We start from the raw sequence: 24,547 nt of genomic DNA on the forward strand, positions 1-24,547 counted from the left end.
CATCTTAACTGCCCCTCAAACTGTACATTTTCCAAAAAAATAAAATACTATTTTAGAAGTTCATATTCTGTTAGGGGATTTTAAAAGCGTGTGTTGGGCAAAGCTGAGTGGCATAGTTTGAGTATACATACTTGGAACAGATTTTTTTTATGGTATAGAATCCTAGATCATAGAATGGTTTGTGTCAGAAGGAACCTTTTAAAGATCATCTTGTTCCAACCTCTTGCCAGGGGCAGGAACACCTTGCACTGGACCATCTAACGTAGCTTTGAAAGCTTCTATGTGAGGCGGCATCTACAAACACTAGAACGGGTTGCTAAGAGAATCCCCACCCTCAGTGAAAAAACTCTTCCTTGCCTCTAATCTAAATCAACCCTCTATGTTTAAAACTTTTGACCTCTTGTCCTATCGCTACACTCTCTGATAAACAGTTCCCACCCCACCTTTCCTCTAGGCTCCCTTTAAATACTGGAAAGCTCCAATAAGGTCTCCTTAGAGCTGTCTCTTCTCCAGGCTGAACTTGCAGCAGAGGATCATTACTGTGGCCTCCTCTGGCCCTGCTCCAACAAGTCCGTGTCTCTGCTGTGCTGAAAACTCCAGAGCTGACTCCATCACTTGCAGGTGAGGTCTCAGCAGAGGGGCAGAATCACCTCCCTCCAACTGCTGCCCATCCTGCTGGGGATGCAGCCGAGGCATGGTTGTTTCTGGGCTGCCGGTGCACGGTAATGGATCACGTCCAGTTTTTCACTCACCAGTACCCAGGACTTTCTCCTCAGGGCTGCTCTCAATCCTTTCATCCCTGGTCTGAGGATTCCTCGCACTTGGCCTTTTTGGACCTCATGAGGTTCAACGCAGACCCGCCGCCGAAGCCTGTCCAAGTCCCTCTGGATGATATCCTGACCCTCTGGCGTGCTGACCAGACCATTCAGCTTGATGCCATCTGCCACCTTGCTGAAGATCCACTCGATCCCGCTGTCCATGTCGCCGGCTGGATTTACACGCGCTATGACACGGGAAGCGTTTTGCTGGTATGTAGGGATGCAGCAACCCGGTTATCGGATTGTGAAGCGCGAAGGAGGGAGCCCCGCGAAGCAAGGAGGAGGCGGCGGCCCTGTCCGGACCCAGTGTGTGGTGCCCTGGGAACGGGGGAAGCTGGAGGAAGGGACCGGCGGGGGCCGCGCCGGCGGAAGAGGCGGGCTCAGGTCGGGGTGGCCGGGCCGGCGGCGCAGCGGCCTGATGGGAGGCGTGTGGGGCCGGGCTGTGCGGCTCGGCGTCACAGCTCGGACAGCAGCGGCCGTCCCGGTCAGCGACCGGCGGTGTCTGGGCTGGCTGTCAGGCCCCGCCGCGGGACCGCTGCTGCTGCTGGCGGTGGCGCTGCCCCGTGGCCCTGTCCGCCCGCCAGCTATACTCGGCCCCGCGCCTCACTTCCTGCGCCGCGGTTCGGGGCGCGGCTCCTGGTGTCGCAGCTACGAGACCGGCAGCAGCAGCAGTAGCGTTGCCGTGCACATCCCCGGGGAGCAGCCGCCCGCCATGCCCGCTGCCGCACCCGCCGAGCCGCAGGCACTGGCGGGAGACGAGTCTCTTCGCCGCGGTCGCCGGAGAAAGGCCAAGGTGGGAGAGGGAGGGGGAGCGGGCGGACGCGAGCCACGTGCCGCCGCGGGGGCGGCCATTTTGTGCGGCCCGGCGCGGCGGCGGGCTTGGGGGTGCTGGGAGAGTCCTGGGCAAGGGGGTTCAGGTGATAAAGCCCAATAGCAGCGCCTTGTCGCAGGGGATGGGCGAGGGAGGCTGTTCCGCCGTGTAACGCCTGGTTTTCCTGGGCAGGAGAGGAGCCAGGAGAAGAAGCCGAAGCGGCGGGAAAAGGTGAAGCGGCGTGGTAAGGCCGAGGGCGAGCAGACTCAACCCGAAGAGAGCGGGCTGGGCGACGGTGACCTTGAGCCTCCCATGGCTAAGAAGACAAAAAAAGTCAAGGATAAGGCTAACGGTTTGCTTGGAGATCACAACAGCTCCGAGCGTACCGTGAAACTTTCCTCAGCTGTAAGCAACGGTGTATCATCCCTGACAGCCCAGAGTGCCTCCGGCGACACGGACACTGGAGAGCGGGACAGCGACGCGGAGGTACTAATGCCCAGCCCACGGAGCCCTTGGCTTGCTTGCTTGAAGTCCCACTGGTAGTGTGAGGGCTGTTATTGGCAGTATGCGCGGGGTTTCCCATAGATGGATGGCATCCGGTCCTGAGCACCCGAGAGTGCCCGCATCTGCCCAGGCTGCGGCGGTGAGCAAAGCGCAGCAGCACATGCACCAACACGTAGTAGCTGTTTCTCCTTGTTGTGCTTTCTCTCTTGTGGCAAATGCCAAGCCGCTTGGAGTAGCTTATCCTGCTGTGCAGGAGGGTGGCTAGCAGGGATCACTTTCCATGTGCTAGCTCCTTATCATGCAAGAACTTGTTTTGGGTCCTGCAGCGTCAAAGCTTTTTTCCCCTTCTGTGCAGGGGAAATGTGCCCTGCTTTCTGCTGTGATGGTTCTTTCTTTGCTGGCAGACCCTTTGAAGAAGGATTTTACAAGGTGCCCTGTAAAAGGAGATCACAGATGAGTGTTTCAGGTCATTTAAATAATTTATAAACATGTTAGGTCACTAATGTAAAAATGCAACTTGACGAGTTCAATGCCAAGGTTTGCTTCATTAGTTGCTACATGGGAGAAATAGAGAAGGGAAAATTGAGCTAGAATTGGTTGAAATGATTTATATAGGGACCAGAAATATGAAAAGGTAAAGAAGACTCTCCTGTTGAGTCCTGAGGTTTGGAATGGACCCTTTTGCTTTCTAAGCTCCTCAGATCAACTAGATCCATTCTTAATCCTAGATTTGGTCAGTAGCTTCTGGCTAAAGGTTTGTATCTGTTCACTCAGCCTTTTATATCACTTAAATATTTTTTCAAAGTTTCAGCATATTTACTCCCAATTCACTTGCCTGCCTTCTAGGTGTCTGATGTTAGTGTGCTCTGAAGTTCAAACCCTTGGTTTCCCAAAGCAGACTCAGGCATTATATTTTATAAAAACAAATAATTTAGCAGAGCAGTACTGCAGCAGGGTCAGCTCACACTAGGTGCTTCTGGGGAGTGTCCCTCTCAAAAGAGACCTGAATAAAGAAATTCTTGTGGAATTACCCTTACAGAGCATTCAGTCTCATCTCATGGACTCTTTATGCATCCTTTGATCCTAAAATTAATCTGATTTGACATCTCCAGACTCTGTTGAATTTCTTCATTGTCTCCAGACATTCAGTAAAACTTAAGTGGAACCTCACAGCTCACTGCCTTAAGACTTCCTCAAATCCATCTACTGATGTGAAATAAGTAAAGCTAAGTGAATCAAAATCACAAGACATTGTAACGCTGAATGGTGGTGCAGTTTGTGTTGGTGGGTCTTGTAATACAGGATGAGTGGATTCAAGTTTCCCACTTGACTTTTTTGATAACGTTTTTGTTTGTGATCTACCTGCATCGTAAGGGTTTCTTTTAACAAAAAAGGTAGCTGCTCAAATTGCAACAGTAAAGCAAATGCACAACTTCTCTTGTGTGTCTCTGTAGCATATGTTATTTGCTGATCTCTTAGGGCTAGTAAGTTTTTTCTTTTCATCTTTATCCTGTAAGGAGCTGACAGAAGAAGAAAAAGAAGGTGCCTTCTCCAATTTCCCTCTCTCCCAAAACACCATCAACCTTCTCAAAGGTTAGTTAATGTGGTAAAAAATTTTCTGTGAATGTTTGTCCAGAACTGTGCTATATGAGCAGAGGCAGAAGCCAAGGATAAATTGCCCTAATTGGTCTTCCATTTTTTTATTGTTTGGTAAGAATATGCAGGGGAGCAGTCACTGTAGATATACAAAGACTTTACTGTTACTGTCCTTAGTAGGAACAAAGTTTTGTTCAGTTTCTAGTGCCTTAAGGTGAGTTTATTCTTCCGTGCTGTGATTATTCCCAAATACACATTCGAGAGACAGGGAGTCTCTTCTCATAAGCACCACTCTATTTACCATGTATCTTTACTTCAGTTCTCTGATCTGCTGTCTACAATATCACTTAAGTATAACAATGTTCTGTACACGAAGACTGTTTGGCTTCTGTGCACAGATTGTCTATGATTATTCTCATACTTTGGGACATTTTCTTTCTCAATTACTTTTGTTGAGGAAGTAACCATTGCAAAGTTTTTGACCTCTGTGTTAGGAACCTGTGCAATTCTTTTTCATCAGACAAAGTTTTCATTCCTTTATGCTTTCCTTGTTCAAAAATTTGTCTTGGATGGATCATTTCACCTCCATATTTCAGATCCTCTAAAATTTTAGTGTTTTGAAACAAATACCTTCATCTCCTCCCTACCTTCAAAACTAAGCTGCCAAAACGACTTGGGCTGTATTAGAAAAGACAGGTTGTATTTTTTACCTTCTTCCTCTCCTCTTGCCTTATGCCAGAAGTGACAAAGAAGGCTGTATTGCATTGTGGATACTGAGCTGTGTGTTTGGGGTTGGAATACTTTTTGTTCTAGAGCAGGAATTAAAAAAAAGATAGGTGGTTTTCTTCTAAGTCATGTCTCTTGTGTACAGAATTTGACATGCTCAGACTAGTTACGCAGCTGTTACTTCACCTTCTAATGAAACCTCTTTGGATTATATTACAGCTCGAGGTGTAAAATACCTGTTTCCTGTGCAAGTGACGACTTTTCAGCCCATCTATGATGGCAAAGATGTAATTGCTCAAGCTCGAACAGGAACTGGGAAGACCTTTTCTTTTGCTGTTCCGCTGATTGAAAAACTTCAGAATGTCTCACAAGATGGAAGAAGAGGCCGTGCACCAAAGGTAACTTAGTACTCGAGGGTTAACACCAAAACCTTAGAACGTGGCAATTTTCAAAAGTGATTTTGCTTTGGGAACTTTTGTCTGGGACTTCTTTCACCTTTACTGGTTTTTGTGATACTGAATGCTTTACTCAGATTGGGGTGACAGAGATTTTGCAGTATCGCCATGCTAACACATTTCATGATAAGGGTTCCTTATAATTCCATTTGGGACAATGGTCAGGTCACTGCAGTAATAGCTAGTGGACTTCCAGACTGCTGTCTTTGGGAAGTTAATATCTGGCTTTGGGCTTCAGTTCCCTGCCTCTTCTGAGGTAATGGTGGAATCGGCTTGACTTGGCTCTGTTCGCTGAGGTTATTTCTCACTGTAAATTCCATGCTGGTAACAGAAGGCATTTGGTTTGCCTTTCCCCCATTCATCTGGACACTCAGCTTAATGGATGCAAGTGGTGTTTATATTTCTACTTAGGAATGAGATGGAATTGGTAACTAGATATGTGTGGTAAGGTATCATTGTTCTCATGCAAATGAAGCATGTATATTTATCATTAGACTGAAAGATTATTGTAGTCTGCAGATTTGTGCCTACTTCATCTTTCTGTTTTAGTTACTTCAAAGACAATATAAGTTTTAAAATCTTATAGTCTGAAATATTTCCAAAGAATTCAGCTTATTGTTTCATTCTTAAAATGGGGAGGGAAGGATAGATACTGGAGAAGAGAAGGTAGGTAGGTGGAGGAGGAGGATATATCCCTAGAATGCATCTTTTAAGATCTTAGTACTGCAAATTTTTTTAGTGACTATTCTTATCTTTTAATACTGAACTACACCTTGCTTGTCCTTCATTACTGAAGTGTCTTTTTTTCCCCCTTAAGTTAATGCCAGATATAATGATGTTGCTATTCTACATCTCTGTTATCTTGTTACACTTATCCCTGTTTCTTCTTGCTAGCTGTGAAGCTCCAGGTGGCAGGAAATATTGCTGGGATTGATGGAGAGCTGTGGGCACCTCTGCAACTAATGTAAAATAAGAATGGGAGTACAAACTGTTCAACATGCACAAAAGCCTTTTCTCCTAGAACCTTTTCCTAAGCATAGCTGCATTTTGGTTTCTTTTCACTTCCTGCAGGTGCTGGTTCTCGTTCCAACCAGGGAACTGGCCACTCAGGTAGCCAGAGACTTCAAGAATCTCACCAAGAAGCTGTCAGTGGCTTGTTTTTATGGAGGAACTCCATATAAAGAACAGCGTAAGTAAATGCTAAGGATTATTACTGGATTCAACTTTACTTTTTTCAAAATAATTCCATAAATAAAACTGGCTTTTTTACCACCCACCACCTCCCCCCAGCCAGGGTTTCACTTCAGTCAGGAACCATGATACTCCTTTCAGAGGAGGCATACAGCCCAGGCTTAATTATTTTAGTTCCAGTAAATATTTATGTAGGAGAAGGGTCACAGGTCTGCAAAGTGAGTAGTCCTTTTAGTTTCTTTACTGTGTTTTTGTGTGGACATGCACTGGGACTGGACAACCATCCAAAGGAAAAAGAGAGCTGTGTATATGTGTGTGTCTTTCTCTGTCTCCAGAGGTAGCAGTGAAAACGAAGTTAGATGAAAAAAAAGTGGTTTTCTGTAATAAAGCTCTGGAGGTTTCTAATGGCAGCTGATCGCTGCTTGGAAATTGTTGTATCTTACTATAGCTTTGTGGTTTAGCTGGAATTGTTGACAGAGTAACTTACACTGCCATTAAGCTTACTTGCTTGTTGCTCAAATTGGGCATAGTCCTTTACTCAGAGATTGAAGTTAAGAGCAATAGTTTTTTGGTTCTAAAATTAGAACTGTTGGTAACTTTTTACCTTGTCTCTTGGCGTTCTGACACTGTCCTTGTTTTTCTTATTTTCCAGTTGATCTTCTTAAAAGTGGCATTGATATTCTAGTGGGAACTCCTGGACGAATCAAAGACCACATTCAAAATAGCAAGCTGGATCTTTCCAATGTGAAGCATGTTGTTTTGGATGAAGTTGATCACATGTTAGACATGGGCTTTGCTGAACAAGTGGAAGAAATCTTAGGATTTGCTTACAAAAAAGGTAAATTCTGACATCAGGAGAGGAAGAGAGAACAATGCAGAAAACAGTTATGCTGCTTTGAACGCTTCTGGTGCACTCCCAGATAGAATCCTTTGATGTTAGTACTGGGACCTCGGAGAAAAGAGTGAAGTAGAATTGGAAAAGGTTCAAAGCAAGGTCACAGATGGCAGAAGGGCTGGAATGGCCTCTCTGGAAGAAAGGGGGGGAAAAAGAGGCAAGCAAGAAACACAGCCCAACTCTCTTAGCCGTGGCACTCTTCATCCTGAGAGAGGTCACTGAGCACAGAGGGTTAGGGTTGTAGTGTGTCTGCACTTGTCATCACACAAAGTTGACAGCTAGGGAATATTTGCTCATTTCTGATGTAGTGGACACTGAGCAAAGCCACCAGGTAGCAAGTACAGAGCAGGAGGATGTTGATTAAATAGCCTCAAATTCTTTATTGTGTGCCAGTGCCCAAAAAGTTTTGAAAGGTGATTCAAAGTACTGGAAGTATAAATATCAAGGATTTTTATCAAGGATAAAAGCAAGGTTATCACTTCTGGCTCTAGTAGCCACAAAATGCTGGTTGCTGGCAGAGTTTCTGTATCTTTAACTGCATTTGACTGCTGTTGGAAAAACTCTGTGAGCTTCATGGATTTTAGGCTTGATCCAGTGCAATCACTGTCAGTTTCCTTGACTGCTTCATTCTCCCCATTTCTGCAGAGCTGATGTTTATCCTGACAGCCCAAAAGTACAGATAATCTTCTAAAAAAAGGAAAACTGTTTAGCTTGTTGTAATGATTCAACGTTAAAAGTTTTATTCATAACTAGAAAATAAATTGTAGGGAAGTGTTCTTTGCAATGTGTGTTTCTGTTTGAACAAGTGGAACTATGAAAGGTAGGTTTGTTAAATTGTTCTTACCTGGGGTAATTCTGTAGGTAATTCTTAACCCTGGTCTGCAGCGGGTGCTTTTCAGTCTGCTGTTTCGTTTTGCATGTAGCCATACTGTTCACAGCTAGTTAGTATTGGAATAAAGACAAAGAGGGATTAAGAGTAGGTTTTTTTTGTTATATGGGAGGACCAGGCATGGTATAAACCATTTTAGCAGATCTAGAATTGTCTTGCATTTATTCTCAGGCAGGATAAAGGAGTCAGTTTGGTCCAGTTAAAATTACTGTAATTTTGCATTTGGTGTGTAAAGGGTTTGAAAAATGTTTTCATTGCTTCTGAGTTTCCATCTTGTAGCTGACTTACTGCACATAGAAACCTGTAATTTGAGAGTGATTCTTTTGCTTTTTTACTAGTTTTCATGTTTTAGAGTCTGTTGTGATGACTGAAATGTGTAGCCTTTCCTTCCAGGTTCTGAGAACAACCCCCAGACGCTACTGTTTTCTGCAACTTGTCCACGATGGGTGTATGATGTAGCAAAAAAGTACATGAAAGATGAATATGAACAGATTGACTTGATAGGAAAGAAGACTCAGAGGACTGCCATGACTGTGGAAGTAAGTGATTCTGCCTGGAGCAGTGCAGGTCCTGAAAGCGTGTGGCCTGGATGAAGTGGATTCTGCACTGACTTGACAAATGGGGGGTTGTAAGGACTCCTGCATGACTGAAACAAGTATTTTCAGCAAAGCTTTCATATCGGAACAATAGCTTGCAAGCTTTGTGTTCGTTTTGTCTGTCCTGTGCATGGCATAGATTTAACATAGATGCTTATCATGCGTTTTTCCCAAACAGCACTTGGCTATACAGTGTCGCTCATCTCAGAGGGCAGGAGTTCTTGGGGATATCATTCAAGTCTACAGTGGCAGCCGTGGGAGGACCATCGTCTTCTGTGAGACCAAAAAAGAAGCAAATGAATTGGCTATGAATGCTTCACTCAAACAGGTATGGGGGTCTGAACGGGGAGCAGCAGTTCTGGATGTTCTGTATATGTTTCGTGAAATATGACAAGGGCAAGTGTAGAGTCTAGCCTCTAGGAAAGAACAACTCCATGGACCAGTAAAGGCTGGGGACTGACCTGTTGGAGAGCAGCATAGGGGAAAGGGACCTGTAAGTCCTGGTCTTGCCCTGATGGCTAAGAAGACCAATGGCAGCATAGGGTGTATTAGAAGGGGTGTAGTTAGTAGATTGAGAGAAGTTCTCCTTCCCCTCTTCTCTGCCCTGGTGAAACTGCATCTGGAATACTGTGTCCAGTTCTAGGCCCCTCATTTCAAGAAGGACCTCAGGGAACTGCTTGAAAGAGTCCAGCACGGAGCCACGAAGATGCTGAAGGGAGTGGAGCATCTCCTTGTGAGCAAAGGCTGAGGAAGCTAGGTCTCATTAGCTTGGATAATAAGAGACTGAGGGGTGACCTCATTCAGGTTGATAAAGATGTGAAGGGTGAGTGTTGGGAGGATGGAGCCAGGCTCTTCTCAGTGATACCCAATGATAGGACAAAGGGCAAGAGGTGCAAGCTGGAGCAGAGGTGCCACGTGAACAAAAGAAAAATCTTTTTTACTATGAGGATGACAAAACCCTGGAACAGGCTGCCAAGAGAGGTTGTGGAGTCTTTGGAGACTTTCAAAATCTGCCAGGACATGTTCCTGTGCGACCTGTCCTTGGTGATTGTGCTCTGGCAGGGGGGTTGAACTGGATGGTCTTCTGAAGTCCCTTCCAACCTGTAGCGTTCTGTGGTATTCAGGGGTTAAATGTCCTGAAATACTTATTTTATTATCACGTTGTAACTGTGTGGATGAAGTTACTTCTGCATGTGGTTTTAAGATGTATAAAATCTGTTTCTAAAAGCAGGACTTTGCAGCTAAAATGCCCCTTGTGGCTGTAATTATGAATTTATTACTTTGACTTTAAAATCATGCAGGTCAGGATCAATGGAAAATACACAGCTTATGATGAATAACCAGGAGATAGTGATACTGTAATAAACAGGACCTAGAGTAGTGAACATCCTCCATCCCACCTTAGTGTGCTTTTCTGATTCCTATCTCATAATGGTGTTTACTCTTTGGACAGTCAGTATTCAGGAAAATCCAACTAACATGGTAGAATGAAATGTCTTGTTGCCCTTGGAAGATCATTTAATAGTTTGTTCAGACCTCAGGTGAGGTATAGAACAAGTTTTCTATGCTTGCTTAAATTATTACTCTGTTTTTTGAGCATTGGGAAAGGTCCTGGATTTTTTTCAGAGAAGGTCCTGTTGTACGCTAAAAGCCAATTTATAGAGAATGAGCAGTGGTGGGAATATGTGATTTGCCCAGTAGTTCATAAATGTTATACATCATCCACATTAAAATCTGCCAGCAACAGTTTTTATCTGTTGGCCCTGCTGCTTTCACAGTCCTATGACATTGTTCTTGCGTTGGTATGTGACATGTTTTTCCCCTGTGCTTTGGCGTGTTACTCATTTGAATTCTGAGTTTGTGACCCCTGTCTCCTTGTCAAACACTTGGTCTGTCTGTTACCCCATTAAAAGTGGAGATTGTTCAGATCCCTAGCAGGGGTTGGGAATGCCCTGAAAACCTCCCTTCAGCTTCTCTAGGTTTTCCATCCCAGGCAACGGACCAAAGCGTCTTGCTAGCTCTCTTGACAAGCACTGCTTAAATAAAGTTGCTTCCATTTGTTCCAGTGCAAGCGAAAGCTGAACTAGACCCTTTTGCCAAGCAGACTGTGAATTGTAATTTACTGTTGGTTGCTCCAAATAATACTATGGTAAAAATACTGCTTGTGAGTATTATTGTCCCAGAAGAGGATCATGGGATGCTTTATATTCCTTTGGTACCAGCTGTGCAATTATTTTCTATCGTTCTGCACAATATTTTGGGGGTTGTAATTAAATATCTTTAGATACTGCAGCTTAGACTCTTTGATTATATGACATGTTAATGGTTTGTTTCACTGACAGGATGCCCAATCATTGCATGGTGACATTCCACAGAAGCAGAGAGAAATTACATTAAAAGGCTTTAGAAATGGTGTGTTTGAAGTTCTGATTGCAACAAATGTAGCTGCCCGTGGTTTGGATATTCCTGAGGTTGACCTTGTTATACAGTGTTCACCACCAAAAGTAAGTCATCAGGGAAGCTACAATTGTGATTTCTTTTTGTGATAGAACGGTGGGTTATTTCTCTGTTTCACCAGAAGTATGCTTAGGTTCCCAAATTAAGAGCTTTTTCTGTAAAAGCAGGCCTAGAATTTCCTAGTTAAGCTTTTGAGCTTTGATTAAAGTAAAAGTGATGGCTTTGGGTTGCTCTGAAAAGTTGTAAGATAGCTTTTGACATTGTTTGAGCTTTTCTGAGTCCTTTCTGAATGTTGTTGTTTTACAACAATTCTAAAATACTACTGCTGCTGCTTTCTTCTTTTGAATTGTTAAAAAAAGCTTATGTTATTAATGTTTGTTAAAGCTGAGGAAGCATACATTGGGAAGGGTAGCATATCAAACCTGAGTCGTTTGTGTGTAGTGTAAGTTTGAATATAGACAAAATGTATCACTCCTTGGGCTTCTACATAGAATTTAGCTTGCATTTCAATATTTTCTCACATTAATCTGAATTTCTGAAGGATGTTGATTCCTACATCCATCGTTCTGGACGAACAGGTCGAGCTGGACGGACTGGCGTCTGTATTTGTTTATTTCAGAGAAGAGAAGAAGATCTTCTGAAGCAAGTTGAGCACAAAGCGGTAAGTTTTACCTCAGAACATGGCTTAATGAAACTATTCAGCTCCTAAAAAGACTCTACTACTCTTACAGCTTGTAACTATGGGCTGCTTATGAATCCAGTGTGAGACTCATGTTTCACAGTCCAGTAGGCCTGCAGTATTTGTATTTAACTGTTTGTGCAGTGCTTCTGTATCAGCCTCCTCTAATGTCTCATGAGTTTCCCATGTTAGCAGTAGTCTGGTGTCAGCAGGCAAAGACAGTAGTGCATGGAGACTGTGCCTTTCTTTAAAATCTGCCTGTAGATGGACGTAAAGTATCTCCAGATTAACAGGCAGAAATTTAAAAGTTTTATTCTAGCTTTAGAAGTAACTTTAAAGATTGTGTTGATGTTCTAAACAGTAAGTGACTAGAGCTCACAGCAATGTGACTTAAGTAAGGTTGAGCTGCAGAGTGCTGAAAACACCTTTTAACTAATTTTTCTTAATTTCAGGGGATTACATTTAAGCGTGTGGGTGTTCCTACTGCTACAGATGTAATTAAAGCTTCAAGTAATGATGCCAAAAAGTAAGTTTATTTGTCTGTTCTTAAAATATGTCTGGAGATCTTACCATCAGCAATGCTGTTAATGCAAAACTGTAAAAGATCAGACCTGGGTGTGAACACATCTTTGACCATTTTGTAAAAGTCAGCTGGTTTGCATATAGACACTGACTTGTTTTCATAAGATGATGTCAATAAACCGCTGTGCTTGAACGCAGACTTTTTCATAGAACACAGTGTTCTCCAAGTCCCTGCAAAAATAACCTTTGTTTATGTCATCAGAAATTAGTGGCAGAACAGGGAATTACTGTCATTTTAGGAAAATAATTTTGTCCTCTTGGATGGTACAGGAGCAGTGTGTAAATTGCAATATTTAGTATGAGTTTCTCTGCAGTAGTGAGGGCGCTGCAGCCCTGTCTTCTGTTTTTGTATTTATTCTCAAGGGTTGTGTTTTTAATCTGTGCATCTCTGCTTACATTTGCTGCCCCAGTGGTGGTAGGGATTATTACAGTTAGAGATGATTTGACCAGCATAAAATTGCTGGCATGGTTTTGGCTTCACTGCATACTGAAAATTGGTGGGAAATGCTGGTGTATCAAAAACATCTTTAGAGGCTGGTTACTAAAAATTATATTACAGGAGTAGCTGTTCTTAGCTTCCCAGATTGGTTGTTTCTGGTAGAGGCAGTGAAAATAATTTAATCAGCTTGCTCTGAGAGCAAGAGTCTTTCCCAGCCCAGCACTGGCATTGTAGAAGTTTGCTGGCAACATTTCCTTGTGGAGCCTTGGGTATGGCCTTAAAAATGCTGATATCTTAGAGCCTGCCTTTGATGTTTTTGTTGATGCTTTCCAACGTGCTGTATTGTACATCCTCAGTTTTGGACACATTTCAAGAGAACAGAATAGGAGGGTATTTAGCATCCTGAATGTGTTAAATCAGTGTTGGTGAAGCATGAGCATGAATCGAGCAAGAGTTTAGAGATAGTTTGTTTATATTGAAAGCTGTCTGAAGTCTGTGTTTCATGCTGGCCTTTGCTATTTCTTATCACCATGTAGGTTGTTGGAGGCCATTCCTCCTGCTGCAGTTGACTACTTCAGAAAATCTGCTCAAGAGCTCATAGATGAAAAAGGAGCAGTTGCTGCCCTGGCTGCAGCTCTAGCCCATATTTCTGGGGCAGCTTATGTACAGCAGCGCTCCTTACTCAACTCAACTGCAGTGAGTAACGTTTTAGCTGTGTTAAGAATTCTTGTGTCTAGCTGAGGCGGCATCTTTCAGTGGGGTTTCTGAATAGCTGTTTTCCCCAGCTCCCGGTTCCTAAACTGAAATCAGCTCTTAATGGCACTCAGGAAACCAGAGAAACTTGAAAATCAGTTAGTAAATATTCCTGTAATGAGAGTTACAAGAATTTCTCCAGAGATCTAAGTGACAGAACCAGTACAGTGCTCGAGGAGAGTTTAACTAATGACATTTTACAAGCTAATGGATTTGCTTCATGCTACTGGAGTTATCTCTTCCCAGAAAGATTTTTATATTTCTGTAATATTTCAAGTAAGTCAAGCATGTCATTACCTGATTCAAAGAGATCATCGCAAAGTACAGACCTTCCTTTCTCTGATGCATTTAGGAAGAACTTGACCTGATTTGTTGCATGGTAACAGTTTTAGAAATGACATGGGACTGGACTGTGCTTCTTATATCAATTTGGGGATTTTTAACCTGTTTTCCAGTGGTGAAGTGATGTAAATGTCTCTCATTGCAATAATGTGTTATTCCATAGTTCATTAGTGAGTTACAGCATGCCTAACCAAGTGTAGTCTTGTAAATGTTTTTCTCTGTGTATTTCCTGAAGGGCTTTGTGACCATGGTGTTGAAGTGTTCAATAGAAATGCATACCATGGGCTATGCCTGGCGGGGACTCAAGGAACAACTTGGTGAGGAAGTAGATTCAAAAGTTTCCTCAATGCGTTTCCTCAAGGGGAAGACGGTAAGATGGCCTAACAAGCTGGTCAGGGAGGGGGGGTGTGTGTGTATGTATGGTCAGGTTTTGCAGTGATTTGGGCAGCAGTTCTGAAGTACCAGTAGAGAGAATGTTGATATCTCGCTGTTTCCCTACTCAATCTTATTGCTCAAAAAAAAGGCAACTTATGACAAGGCCCCCTGAAACTGCTGTTTGCATACACTATTAAAAAAAAAGTGAAGATAGATGAGTGTTTTAAAAGACACTTACCTGAATGGAGACATTGCTCTTAAGTGAACATGCAGGAATTCCATCCTAAAACAAACCACAGAACAAAAAAAACACATCAGAAATACTTATACAATGAGAGTGATGGTTGTGATCTTTATTTTTTCATGGTGAGCTAATGCTAACACAATACAGCATTGCACTGAAAAGACAGCTGTAGAGTAGGGCAGTGACTGTCTGCCTGAAGCAATACAGCATTCACCTGTCTGTCAGCCTGGTTTCTTTGTGTCTGACACTTGTCTGCTGTGCAAGTGTGTTTTCAGCTTTTGGTGCCAGGTGATTTTAAACAGCCAGGCTGATTGCCAGGTAATGCTGCTGTCAGCCCAGAGTATTTCAGTCTGTATTTTGGTTTGAATTTTGTGTTTTAAGTGCTTTGTTCTTCAGCTTCTATAAGGCTTCCTGCTATTTCTGGTTTCTACACTTAGCATGTAGGAGCAGTTGCCGGTGGTGTCTGTTCTTGGATAGAGGAAGCAGACGCTTTCATTTTTCTTATTTATTTTTTTCCTGTTACAGGGGGTGTGCTTTGATATCCCTGTTGACGAACTGGGTAACATACAGGTATGTTTTTGTGGACAAAATTGGCTTTGAAATCTGGTGATTTGAGATTTGGCAATTGATATGTATAGGATTGAATATAGGGTGTTATGGGAGGATAAGATTTGTGTGTTGATAAGGATGTTGCCTAGACAACAGTCAGCACAACTGTTAGAAAATACAACCCTTTCTGATTTCACTTCTCATTATATTACTTGATTTTATTAAACTGCATCATATATCCTCTCTTTGCTCTGGGTTTTGACATCTCCAGTGCTTCTGAGAGTTAACCATTTTTCTCTTGACTTCCTTCCCTCTTGTTGCTTTGTGGTTATTTATCCTCTCTCACAGGGACTGTGAACTCTCTCCCAAGAGAGATCTGCTGACTTATTTCAGTGTGGGTGGGATTTTTCTGGAGATGCCTTTGCATTCAATGTTGCCTTTAATGATATAAGGTACCTTGGACACAGCTGCAGGCATGTGAACTCTTGTTACATTGTTCTTGTTGTAGGAACAGTGGAGTGACACCAGGCGCTGGCAGCTGTCAGTGGCAAAGGAATTGCCTGAGCTGGAAGAACTCCCCCAGGAGGCAGGACGAGGGTTCTCCAGGTTTGGAAATGGGAGGCAAGGTGGCAGCGGTGGTGGTTTCAAGAGAAGCAACCGGTTTAAGAATGGAAACTGAGAACATGATTTTAACAGGTTGTTGGAGTAACCTCTGCTACAGATCTGGACTGAGTTGATTTTTATCAAAAAGTAAAAGCCTGTCTAATGACATTCCTCTTTGTCTTTGTTCCTTGATAAAGCAGTTTCTTTGAGGATGGCTGAAAATCATGTTTGCTGAAATGGGTTTCGGGGAAGATTTCTCTTTTTACCTGGCAAACCAGAACAGTTTGCACCTTGCCTGTTCAGCTGCTCTTGCATTAAAAAATCTGATTCTAAAAAATAACTTTTTTTCAGAGAAATTTGAGCACCCTTCCTCCTGAGTGTCCCACAAATGCCAGGGGTCTGGTGGCCCTTGGCGTACTCCTGTCAGCTGCTGCTGATTCCCGGTACTTGGCACTGTTTCCTGTAACTCTGTCACAGCAGCTGTGGGGACAAACACTCCGAACTGGAAGCAGCAGGAGAGGGGCTGGCAGGGGAAGCAGGCTTGGGGCCACTCCTGTGGCTCTGCCGCTATAGGGCGGCGGCGGGCAGTGGCTAGGCCACGGTGCACGTGAAGCTCCACACCGCACAGATGCCCTTGGCCACGGGGTCACATGAGGACCTGGAGACCGAGCCCTACCTCTCCAAGTACAGCACCCAAGCCCTGCTGTAGGAGGTGAGGCAGCAGCTGAGTGCCGCCGTGCGACAGGCCGTGCTGGAGTACAGGCTGGGTGTCAACCACAGCGACACTGAGGAAATGCCGGCTGGTGAGGAGCCCCTGCAGCGCTACACGCAGCTCCTCGAGCCCACTGCTTCCCTGACTGTGTCTCCCTCTACATACAGGCCCAGGTGGGCTGGGGTTGCATAGGGCGAAGAGGAATAGTGTGGTATGGTCAGAGAGTCTAAGGGGTCCTTGGAGGTGGTGAATGTGTTTTGTGTCTGTAGGCCAATCTGTGAGGTCTCTGCAAGGAGCTGCAGGGAGATTTGTGGCACTTCAGTCTCCTGAGTGATCTGGCTTGTTTATTAATAATGAAAAACAGCAGACCTGGCTTTTGTTTCTTGCTCAAAGAGATCATTCACAGGTGGTATATGTGTAGGGATGTGAGTTTTAAGCTTACTGCTGATGCCTCTGGACGTTCAGAGCATCTAACAGTGTGTTAAACTCTTAAACTGGGCACTGACAAAGCGGTATACTCTTAAGGGTGGGCTGAGACACAACTTGTAAGAAGCAAGCAAGAATAAGTCAGCAGACCTCGGTATCTCCAGGACTTAATTGTTTGTTATAGCAAAGTTGTGAGATGAGTAAATACAGTTTTGTAGGACTAGAAGTAATAATAGTCACCTCTTTATTCTGAAGAAACAAAATTAGTTCTTACTATATGAAGAGTCTCCAAAGGGTCTTCACTCAGCCACTCTATCACGGCAGCTGTTGTATGGTTAGACAGCTCTCTAGACTTGAAATGAAATAACAGCAATTATTTAGTTGTTTCTGCCAAAAATGGCTGTTCTGATTAGAAAAGATTTGTTAAGTACTTCTTTGCCAAATGTTGGGAAACTGTCAAGGAACTTTGTGTTTGTGTGGAATGATGTTGGTTAAATTAACGAAGTTGGTCTGGAATCCTGCGGTTATATCTGCTTACTCAGTGTGAAGGTTTGGGTACATGCTACAAATCTATTACTCATTGAAAGATTGGAGATTGCTCAAGTGCCCAGTCAAAATAGTAAGATAGCATCTTCCTAGTATATGATCCTGGGGAGTTTTTGCTTTTGTGGCTGAGGGCCAGGGATTCCACTGGTTTTGAATCAGTGTGTTGGAAAGCAGTACTACTCTATCTTTCAAATAGAAAATTATCCCAACCAAAAGCAGCATGGTTGGACACATCTGCATGATTTTACTGTTTTGGGGCCTTTAGGAAATATCAGGGTCAAGTTTGTCATGCATATGAAGTACTGTGATCCAACAGTAAGCAGTTCTGCTGTTTTCTGGCACATGGTCAGGTGTGCAGATGAGAGCAGTGATGGTAAATGAGCATACCTCAGGTATGAGTATCTCCAGTACCGTTTCATTAGGTATGGTTCCAGTTGTCACACTTAGGGCAAGTTCACAAATCTAAACACAAGAAGGTAAAAAACAGACTGAAACACAAGGTAAATTTGAAAGCTCTTTGTATGAATCATGCTATCCATTAGTTATTTGAAAACAATTGCACATGGTTCTCGAAGTCAAACAACATCTCCATTAAGCCAGCCAATATAGCAAATAGAAGTTACAGTCCTCTGTCCCAGTTGGTAAGGAACTTCACTTTGCGTTTGGGGAGAACCTATGGTAGCAGCAATTTTAAAACATGGTAGCTAACATTTTTGCAACATGTGTACAATTTATATGCATTGTAATATGTGATAGCATATCGACACAGACTACAAAAAATGAGGGCTTTGTACCTCTGAGGCAGCTTTGATATCAGAAAGCCCACTGGGATCTACTGAAGAAGACAGGCTGACATTTGCTATGTCATGTTTCTTTTCTGTAGCTTTTTCTCTTCTGTCTGTTGCTGCATCTTTTTTTTTTTTTTTTTTTTCTTTTACAGCAAGTTTTGGCTTTGGAATCTAAAAAAGAATTAAACCCTGAGCCAAAGCATCATGTAACATCAATAGAATCATAGTACTTCTGTGGAAGAAAATACAAATCAGAAGTGCATACTACCATCAGATCAAAGTATCAATTAATTATGGGATTTCAAGTAACAAACATCACTTGAAAATTTAGATTTTCAGTAGAAAGCAAGAATGTAAATGCTAAAAAAATTCCCATTGTTAAAGCAGTTAACTTGATTAAACATACAAAAAAACACAACCAACTTTCATAGTTTGTTTTTGTGATTTGGGTTTTGTTTTTTTTTCCTTTTCCATTACGTGTTTTTTGAGAGAGGACACAAACTGAATTATGGCAAAAAGATTATTGTTGAAACAAGCTAATATAAATATCAGAATCTGGCAAGTATTACCGGTCTTATTCCATGTACAAACTGCACTCTGAGCTTTGTCCTCCAGTACTGTTACAGTTGTCTTAGTGCTGAGGTCACTGTCAACGTGTTGTAATTTGTCAGATTTTGTCCTACAGTCAGATTTTGACTTCAGCATTGCCTCTGTCGTAGATAATATTTCTCCCACTTTGGAATCTACATTCCTATTTTCATCGTCTGTTAATGTGCACATTCCTTTTTTTTTTCTTTCTCTTATATTTTTGAACCAGTAGTAACCTCCTTACATTGATTACAAGTTTTTACAATGACATGTATTTACCTTATAATTCAACTTCACAGCAACTGACAGCAAGCAAACATTTAGAACTGTCCTACAAATTCAGGTTAAGAAAGTGTTCCTGATTCTTTCTGACTGGCTTAACAAAATTGTATTTCATATGCATATCTTGCTATTCCACAAAGAAGAGGAATTAATATTTCTTAGCCTAAAGTTAGTATGTCTTATAGTGAAAAGTAACAAAGAAAAAAAAAGGATTAAAAAGACATATTTACACCAGAAAATTAAATTTATCTTCTGGAGTACTATATATACCAAAGTAATGAAAGGCAGCAATAAGTCTTTCACAGCACAAAGTGATACACAGTGTTTGTAAAAATATTTTCTCTATTTTAGAAAAAATGATCATGTTTAGAATCAGTCATCTAAACTTACCTATTGTGCCCAACAGTCTTGATGGCTCCAAGAAGAGTCTGCAGATACTCAATTTTCCTCTGTCTTCCTGAAGACTTTCACATAGTATTTTTATAAAGATGTCTCATAAAACTACTTTGTTTGGTTACTGTGGAGATAGACAATAACTAAACTAAGAATTTCAGTGCATTATGATTTATACATATCATTATATATAAAACAAAGCTATACGGAAAAGATATGACAGCTGTGTAATTTATTTACCTCTCCATTAATGAATCTTATTTCTGCTAATATTCCAAGTAAATCTCTTTCAAAGGAGAAGGTTTTAATAAGCATTACTGATTCTCCTGGGACGCTGCAGTCAGTAGGACTGTAGTGAAGGGAAGGACACAGGGAAGTGATTGTCCCCCTGTATTCAGCACTGTTGAGGCCACACCTTGAGTACTCTGTGAGGTTTGAGGCCCTCACGACAAGACATTGAGGTGCTGGGGTGGGTCCAGAGAAAAGCAAAGAAGCTGGTGAATGGTCTGGTCTCCTAGTGGAGATCTGGCAAAGGGCTTCTGAGGAGTGGCTGGTGGAACCAGGGTTGTTTAGTCTGGAGAAAAGGAGGCTGAGGGTAGATCTTGCTCTCTACAAATACCTGAACGGAGGTAGGAGTGAGGTGCAGGTCACTCTCTTCTCCCTAGTAACACAGGGCCTTCATTAAGTTCAGGACCTAGCACTTGGCCTTGTTGAATCTCATTGACCCAGCCTTTCCAGGTCCCTCTGTAGAGCCTTCCTACCCTCAAACAGATCAACACTCCCTCCCAACTTACTGTCATCTGCAAATTTACTTAGGGTGCACTCACTCTCTTTGTTTAGATCATTGATAAAGCTATTAAACAGAACTGGCCCCAGTAATGAGCCCTGGGGAACACCACTTGTGACCGGTCACGCGCTTTTCTATCCCTTCAGCTGAGCGTTTTTCAGAGGAAAGAGAAAAATGTAGAAAAGACAGAACTTGTGCAAAGGACTGAACAGCACATACCACCTGAGGAAAATACACCTCTGAACAATGAAGGAATAAAGGTTGCCAGGATCATTTTCTGAAGTGCTGAAATGGGGGCTCATGGAGCTAGAGCTGTGCTGCCCTGTGAGGTGATTTCAGGAGACAAGCATCCAGCCTGACTCCCAGGAAAACTGCCATCATGTGCCTGCATAAATATTGCCAATTCCTCTGAAATGCAGAGTTTCAAACAAATGACCCTCAAGCAAGAAAGGTCTTGCTTGCTTCTGGATTCTGCAAGGCCTGAAAGAAGAAGAAAAAAGGGTTTATGTGCTCACACCCAGACAGATTCATTCATAGAATGGCTTGGGTTGAAAGGATTCATAAAGATCATCTAGTTCCAATCCCCCTGCCATCTGCAGGGATACCTTCCACCAGACCAGGTTGCTCAAGGTCTCATCCAGCATGGCCTTGAACACCTCCAGGAAGGTGGCATCTATGACTTCCCTGGGCAACCTGTTCCAGTGCTTCACCACCCTTACTGTTAAGAATTTTTTCCAGTCTAAATCTGTCCTTCTCAAGCTTCAATCCATTCCCCCTCATACTATCACTACAGCCCCTTTAAAAAGTCCCTTCCCAGCTTTCTTGTAGGCCCCTTTGAAGTACTGGAAGGCCACTATAAGATCTTCCCAGAGCTTTTCTCCAGGCTGAACAGTCCTAGCTCTCACAGCCTGTCCCCATAGGGGAGGTGCTCCGGCCTTCTGATCATCTTTGTGGCCCCTCCTCTGGACCCACTTCAACTTTTTGATGTCCTTCTTATGTTCGGGGCATCACAACTGGGCACAGTTACATAATAATGTGTAGATATTGCATGTAAATGTACTTTTAAAAGCTGATATGGACTTTTTAAAGCTGTTTATGAGATTAGAAGATGAAGCTTATAACTTTCAGTTGGAATCTAGTTATTCAATACTTGAGAGAGGGTGACTTCAAACCCCTGCTTCATGTAAGCTTGGTAATGGTTTTATATAGGATCAGGTAGTCCTGCTGTAACTCTCTGTCCTTCTTTGATTTTGGCACTTAAGGCACAGAAGACATCCACTTTTTTCTTTAATTGCTATCAAGTTGGAATTTTAAATTGTTCTGGTTGTGCACAGCAGCAACTATTGCCACAGATCTTGCAGCAATTGCTCTCAGCTAGATGTAGAATTTTATGTGATTTAAAAAAAGAAAGCAGAAGCTTAATGTGTACTCTTTAGTTACCTGTAGATACCTAAAAGTCTCTACATGACAGTCACCAAAACATGAAAAAGAGAAGACATGAAACATTCAGATTTTACAGTAATTTGCCCTGTAGGAAAGAAGAAAATCTTGACCTACTTGAGGAAGGAGGGTTATTAGAGTCTTTCTGCTTATCCAGAAAATGCAATGTGACATGTAAGTAAACCATACAGTTATAAGAAAGAACAAGTTAAGTCATGCTAGTTGTTAGGAGTAATTCTGCAGCTCTGGCTTGGGCAGAAACACTCACTGAAGTTGTTGGAATAGGTATATGCTAGGGCTGAGGAATTGCGTCCCACTTACTGTGGTTATGTAGAGGAAGGGCAGATAATGAGGGAATTGCAGCTTTGGCCTCCTAAGTGACTTTGGCTGCACGAGCTCAGTGTGTGCCCAGGATTAACATGCTGCTTATGGGAGCTGCTGAAGGCAGCAGTGGCAGGGTTGCAGGACCCCTTCTTGAGTTTAACAGTCATGGGTCTGCTGCAGCAAGTGTCCAAAGCACTTAGATAGCCAATGTTTGAGTACACAGCACCGGTATTCAGTTATTCCATGGCATGGTGTCCCTGCCTATTGCAGCAGGGGTGGAACTAAATGATCTTTAAGGTCCTTCAAACACAAACCATTCTGTGATGTTTTCTTACTCAGCTCAGAGGAAGAGTTCCTTACCTTAGAGTGAGACCCAGAGCAGTAAGCAAGTTGGATGTGGAGTTCATCCAAGTCATGAGACTCAAATTACAAGTTCGTAATTAGCTAAAACCAATACAAGTTTACAGTGCTGGCAGAAAAACAATCCCACCCTTCTTCCCATCTCTAGTCAAAAGGATATTCTTCACCCTTTCTCCTCTTATTGAAATTCTGCTGCCACTCAGCAAAAAAAAAAATTTATACTTTTCTGAGCCAAAGGCAGATTTTGAGGCAAACCCAACAGTGCTGACTTGGAAAACTCAGTGTACAGTCTGAAATCTGTCCTGCTGCTTCACACCAAACAGCTTTCTGAGAAGAGCACAATGGTGTCATGTAGATGACAGGCCAGCCTTGCAGATAGATGTTTGTGTCACCTGAACAAGGATTGACAAGATAACAGTACTCGGTGATGGGACTCTTGCAGCATGTGTACAGGTGAATGTGGGGACGCAGGCCATGTGACATTCCTTGGTTTGCCTGCTGTGTCTGGTATAATACCAAACCTACACTGGGGTAGTACTGTTCTGTGGCAGATGGCTTCTGTTTGAAAACATCTCTGGAAAAGCCCTAAAAAGATGAAGATGCTTTATTACTATGGTGATAAGATACTGATGAATAGATGGGTGATTTAGATGAGACATTCGGAAGAAATTCTTACCCATGACAGTGGTGAGGCACTGGAACAGGTTACCCAGAAAAGTTGTGGAAGCTCCAATCCTGGAAGTGTTCAGAGACAAGTTGGATGGGACCTTGAGGAACCTGATCTAGTAGGAGGTGTCCCTGCCCATGGCGGAGGGGGTAAAACTAGATCTTTAAGATCCCTTCCAACCCAAACCATTCAATGATTCTATGACTTCAAGAAGCTTCTACTTGTACATGTCAATCTTTCATTTTCATCAATGAGAGCTGAAGTCTGGGCAGATATTTAATAGTGCTTTCTATAGAAAATGCCTTTGTGTAGCCCATGTTTGTGTTCTTCTAGTCATTTACTGACAGTAGAATTCTACATTAAGACATTTCTTGCAGGACAAGAAACTTTAGTCTTTCCTGCAGCACAGCTGGAATGTTTTACAGTGCAGTGAGTCAGAACATAAAAACAACAAACTAAGGCATGCAAAGCATATCTGCCTCTCAGGTTCAGTTAGAGATGTCTCTTTTAGCTCATATCTTTCAAGATAATTTGGCAAAGAATAGCACAACCCCCTCACGATAGTGCTGTTTGATTGGATGGATGTTGGTTAACTCAAAGCACCACAAACAACCCTTAGAATTGATATTCCTACTGCAATATAAACCCTGAGCTATGGTTAATACTTATCCTCCCTGATTTGTGTGTTGCCTTATTTTACAACAATTTCAATGATTTTCTGTTTGTTAGATGACAGCGTGGGTAACTGCATTAGGAAATCAAACTATTCGAAGTTATGGTCTTCTCTTAGGCATTGCTTCCAATGTTTGAACTTATATTGGGTTGTTTTCCTTTGCAGTTTTGTCTATATCCAGATCCTTCCAAAAAGGAGATAAGAAATTTTGTTTGCATGTTAAACCTAGATTTAAAGGTAAATTATAAACTCTTTTATTTCCTGAACTTGTAGTTAATTACATGAAAGAGCTTTTCTACATATGTTTCTGGTGAGCATCACATTCCTCAGGCATCACTGTACCAAGAAGACACAAATTGGATAGAGTTTGGGAAAAACAACTTTCAGATGTACCAAAAGAGATTAAAAGAGCTCACTAGTAACTACTCTAGATTTTGTTCTAGTTCTGACATGCAGCTAGTTCTACTTCTGTGTGTACAGTCTGGTTTTGACTGTAGTGTACCTGCAGTTCCAGCAGCAGCACAAGCCAAGCGTGAGAACCATGATAGCAGAACTCTTGGGAATCCACAGGACCCTGATAAATGACATTTTCTAGCACAAAAATCAGAAATGGTAAAATGAAATCCAAATTAGAGCAGAGTCAGATTAAGTCAGTTTGAGTTTCACGCTTTTGAGTGCCTTGTTTGTGAGTTTGCTTCTTCCTAGTACAAATGAATTTTGATTTGTATCCTGCAGTCTTTCCACTTCTTAACTTCCATTCTTCATTCCTGGATTTTATCAGTGATTTCTGGAAAAGACAACAACTTCACCTCCGCTTCAGACTCAAAATCTTACCCAGATGGCAGCTATAACTGTCATGAGAGCACATAGAAATGAACATAAATATGTCTATCTCTGTAATAAGAATAAATACCTTGTCAGTTTGGTTAATCTCAGGATTGAGCACTGAACATCTGGATATACTTTATCTCAGGAGCTGGAAAACTCCTCAAAATCCTTCCATGACACTTTCCCACCAGCCCTGCTGTTCAAGTGTCTGACATTGCTGTAACAAAGA

At 42.5% G+C, this 24,547-nt stretch overlaps 1 protein-coding gene across 1 annotated transcript; it reads left to right on the forward strand.

Annotated features, from left to right (window-relative positions):
• Positions 1–1,005: 1,005 nt before the first annotated feature.
• LOC128968303 (nucleolar RNA helicase 2-like) lies at positions 1,006–15,715 on the forward strand. Its single transcript, XM_054382714.1, has 15 exons — positions 1,006–1,611; positions 1,822–2,115; positions 3,651–3,726; positions 4,675–4,853; positions 5,982–6,099; positions 6,754–6,939; positions 8,279–8,424; positions 8,660–8,809; positions 10,824–10,985; positions 11,480–11,599; positions 12,070–12,143; positions 13,175–13,334; positions 13,969–14,103; positions 14,878–14,922; positions 15,410–15,715. Exons 1-15 carry the CDS (start codon positions 1,006–1,008, stop codon positions 15,578–15,580), a joined length of 2,622 nt encoding a protein of 873 aa, XP_054238689.1. The 3' UTR covers positions 15,581–15,715.
• The last annotated feature ends 8,832 nt before the right edge of the window (positions 15,716–24,547 follow it).

This window comes from Indicator indicator, chromosome 7 (genome assembly GCF_027791375.1).
Source record: "Indicator indicator isolate 239-I01 chromosome 7, UM_Iind_1.1, whole genome shotgun sequence".
NCBI classification, from domain to species: domain Eukaryota; kingdom Metazoa; phylum Chordata; class Aves; order Piciformes; family Indicatoridae; genus Indicator; species Indicator indicator.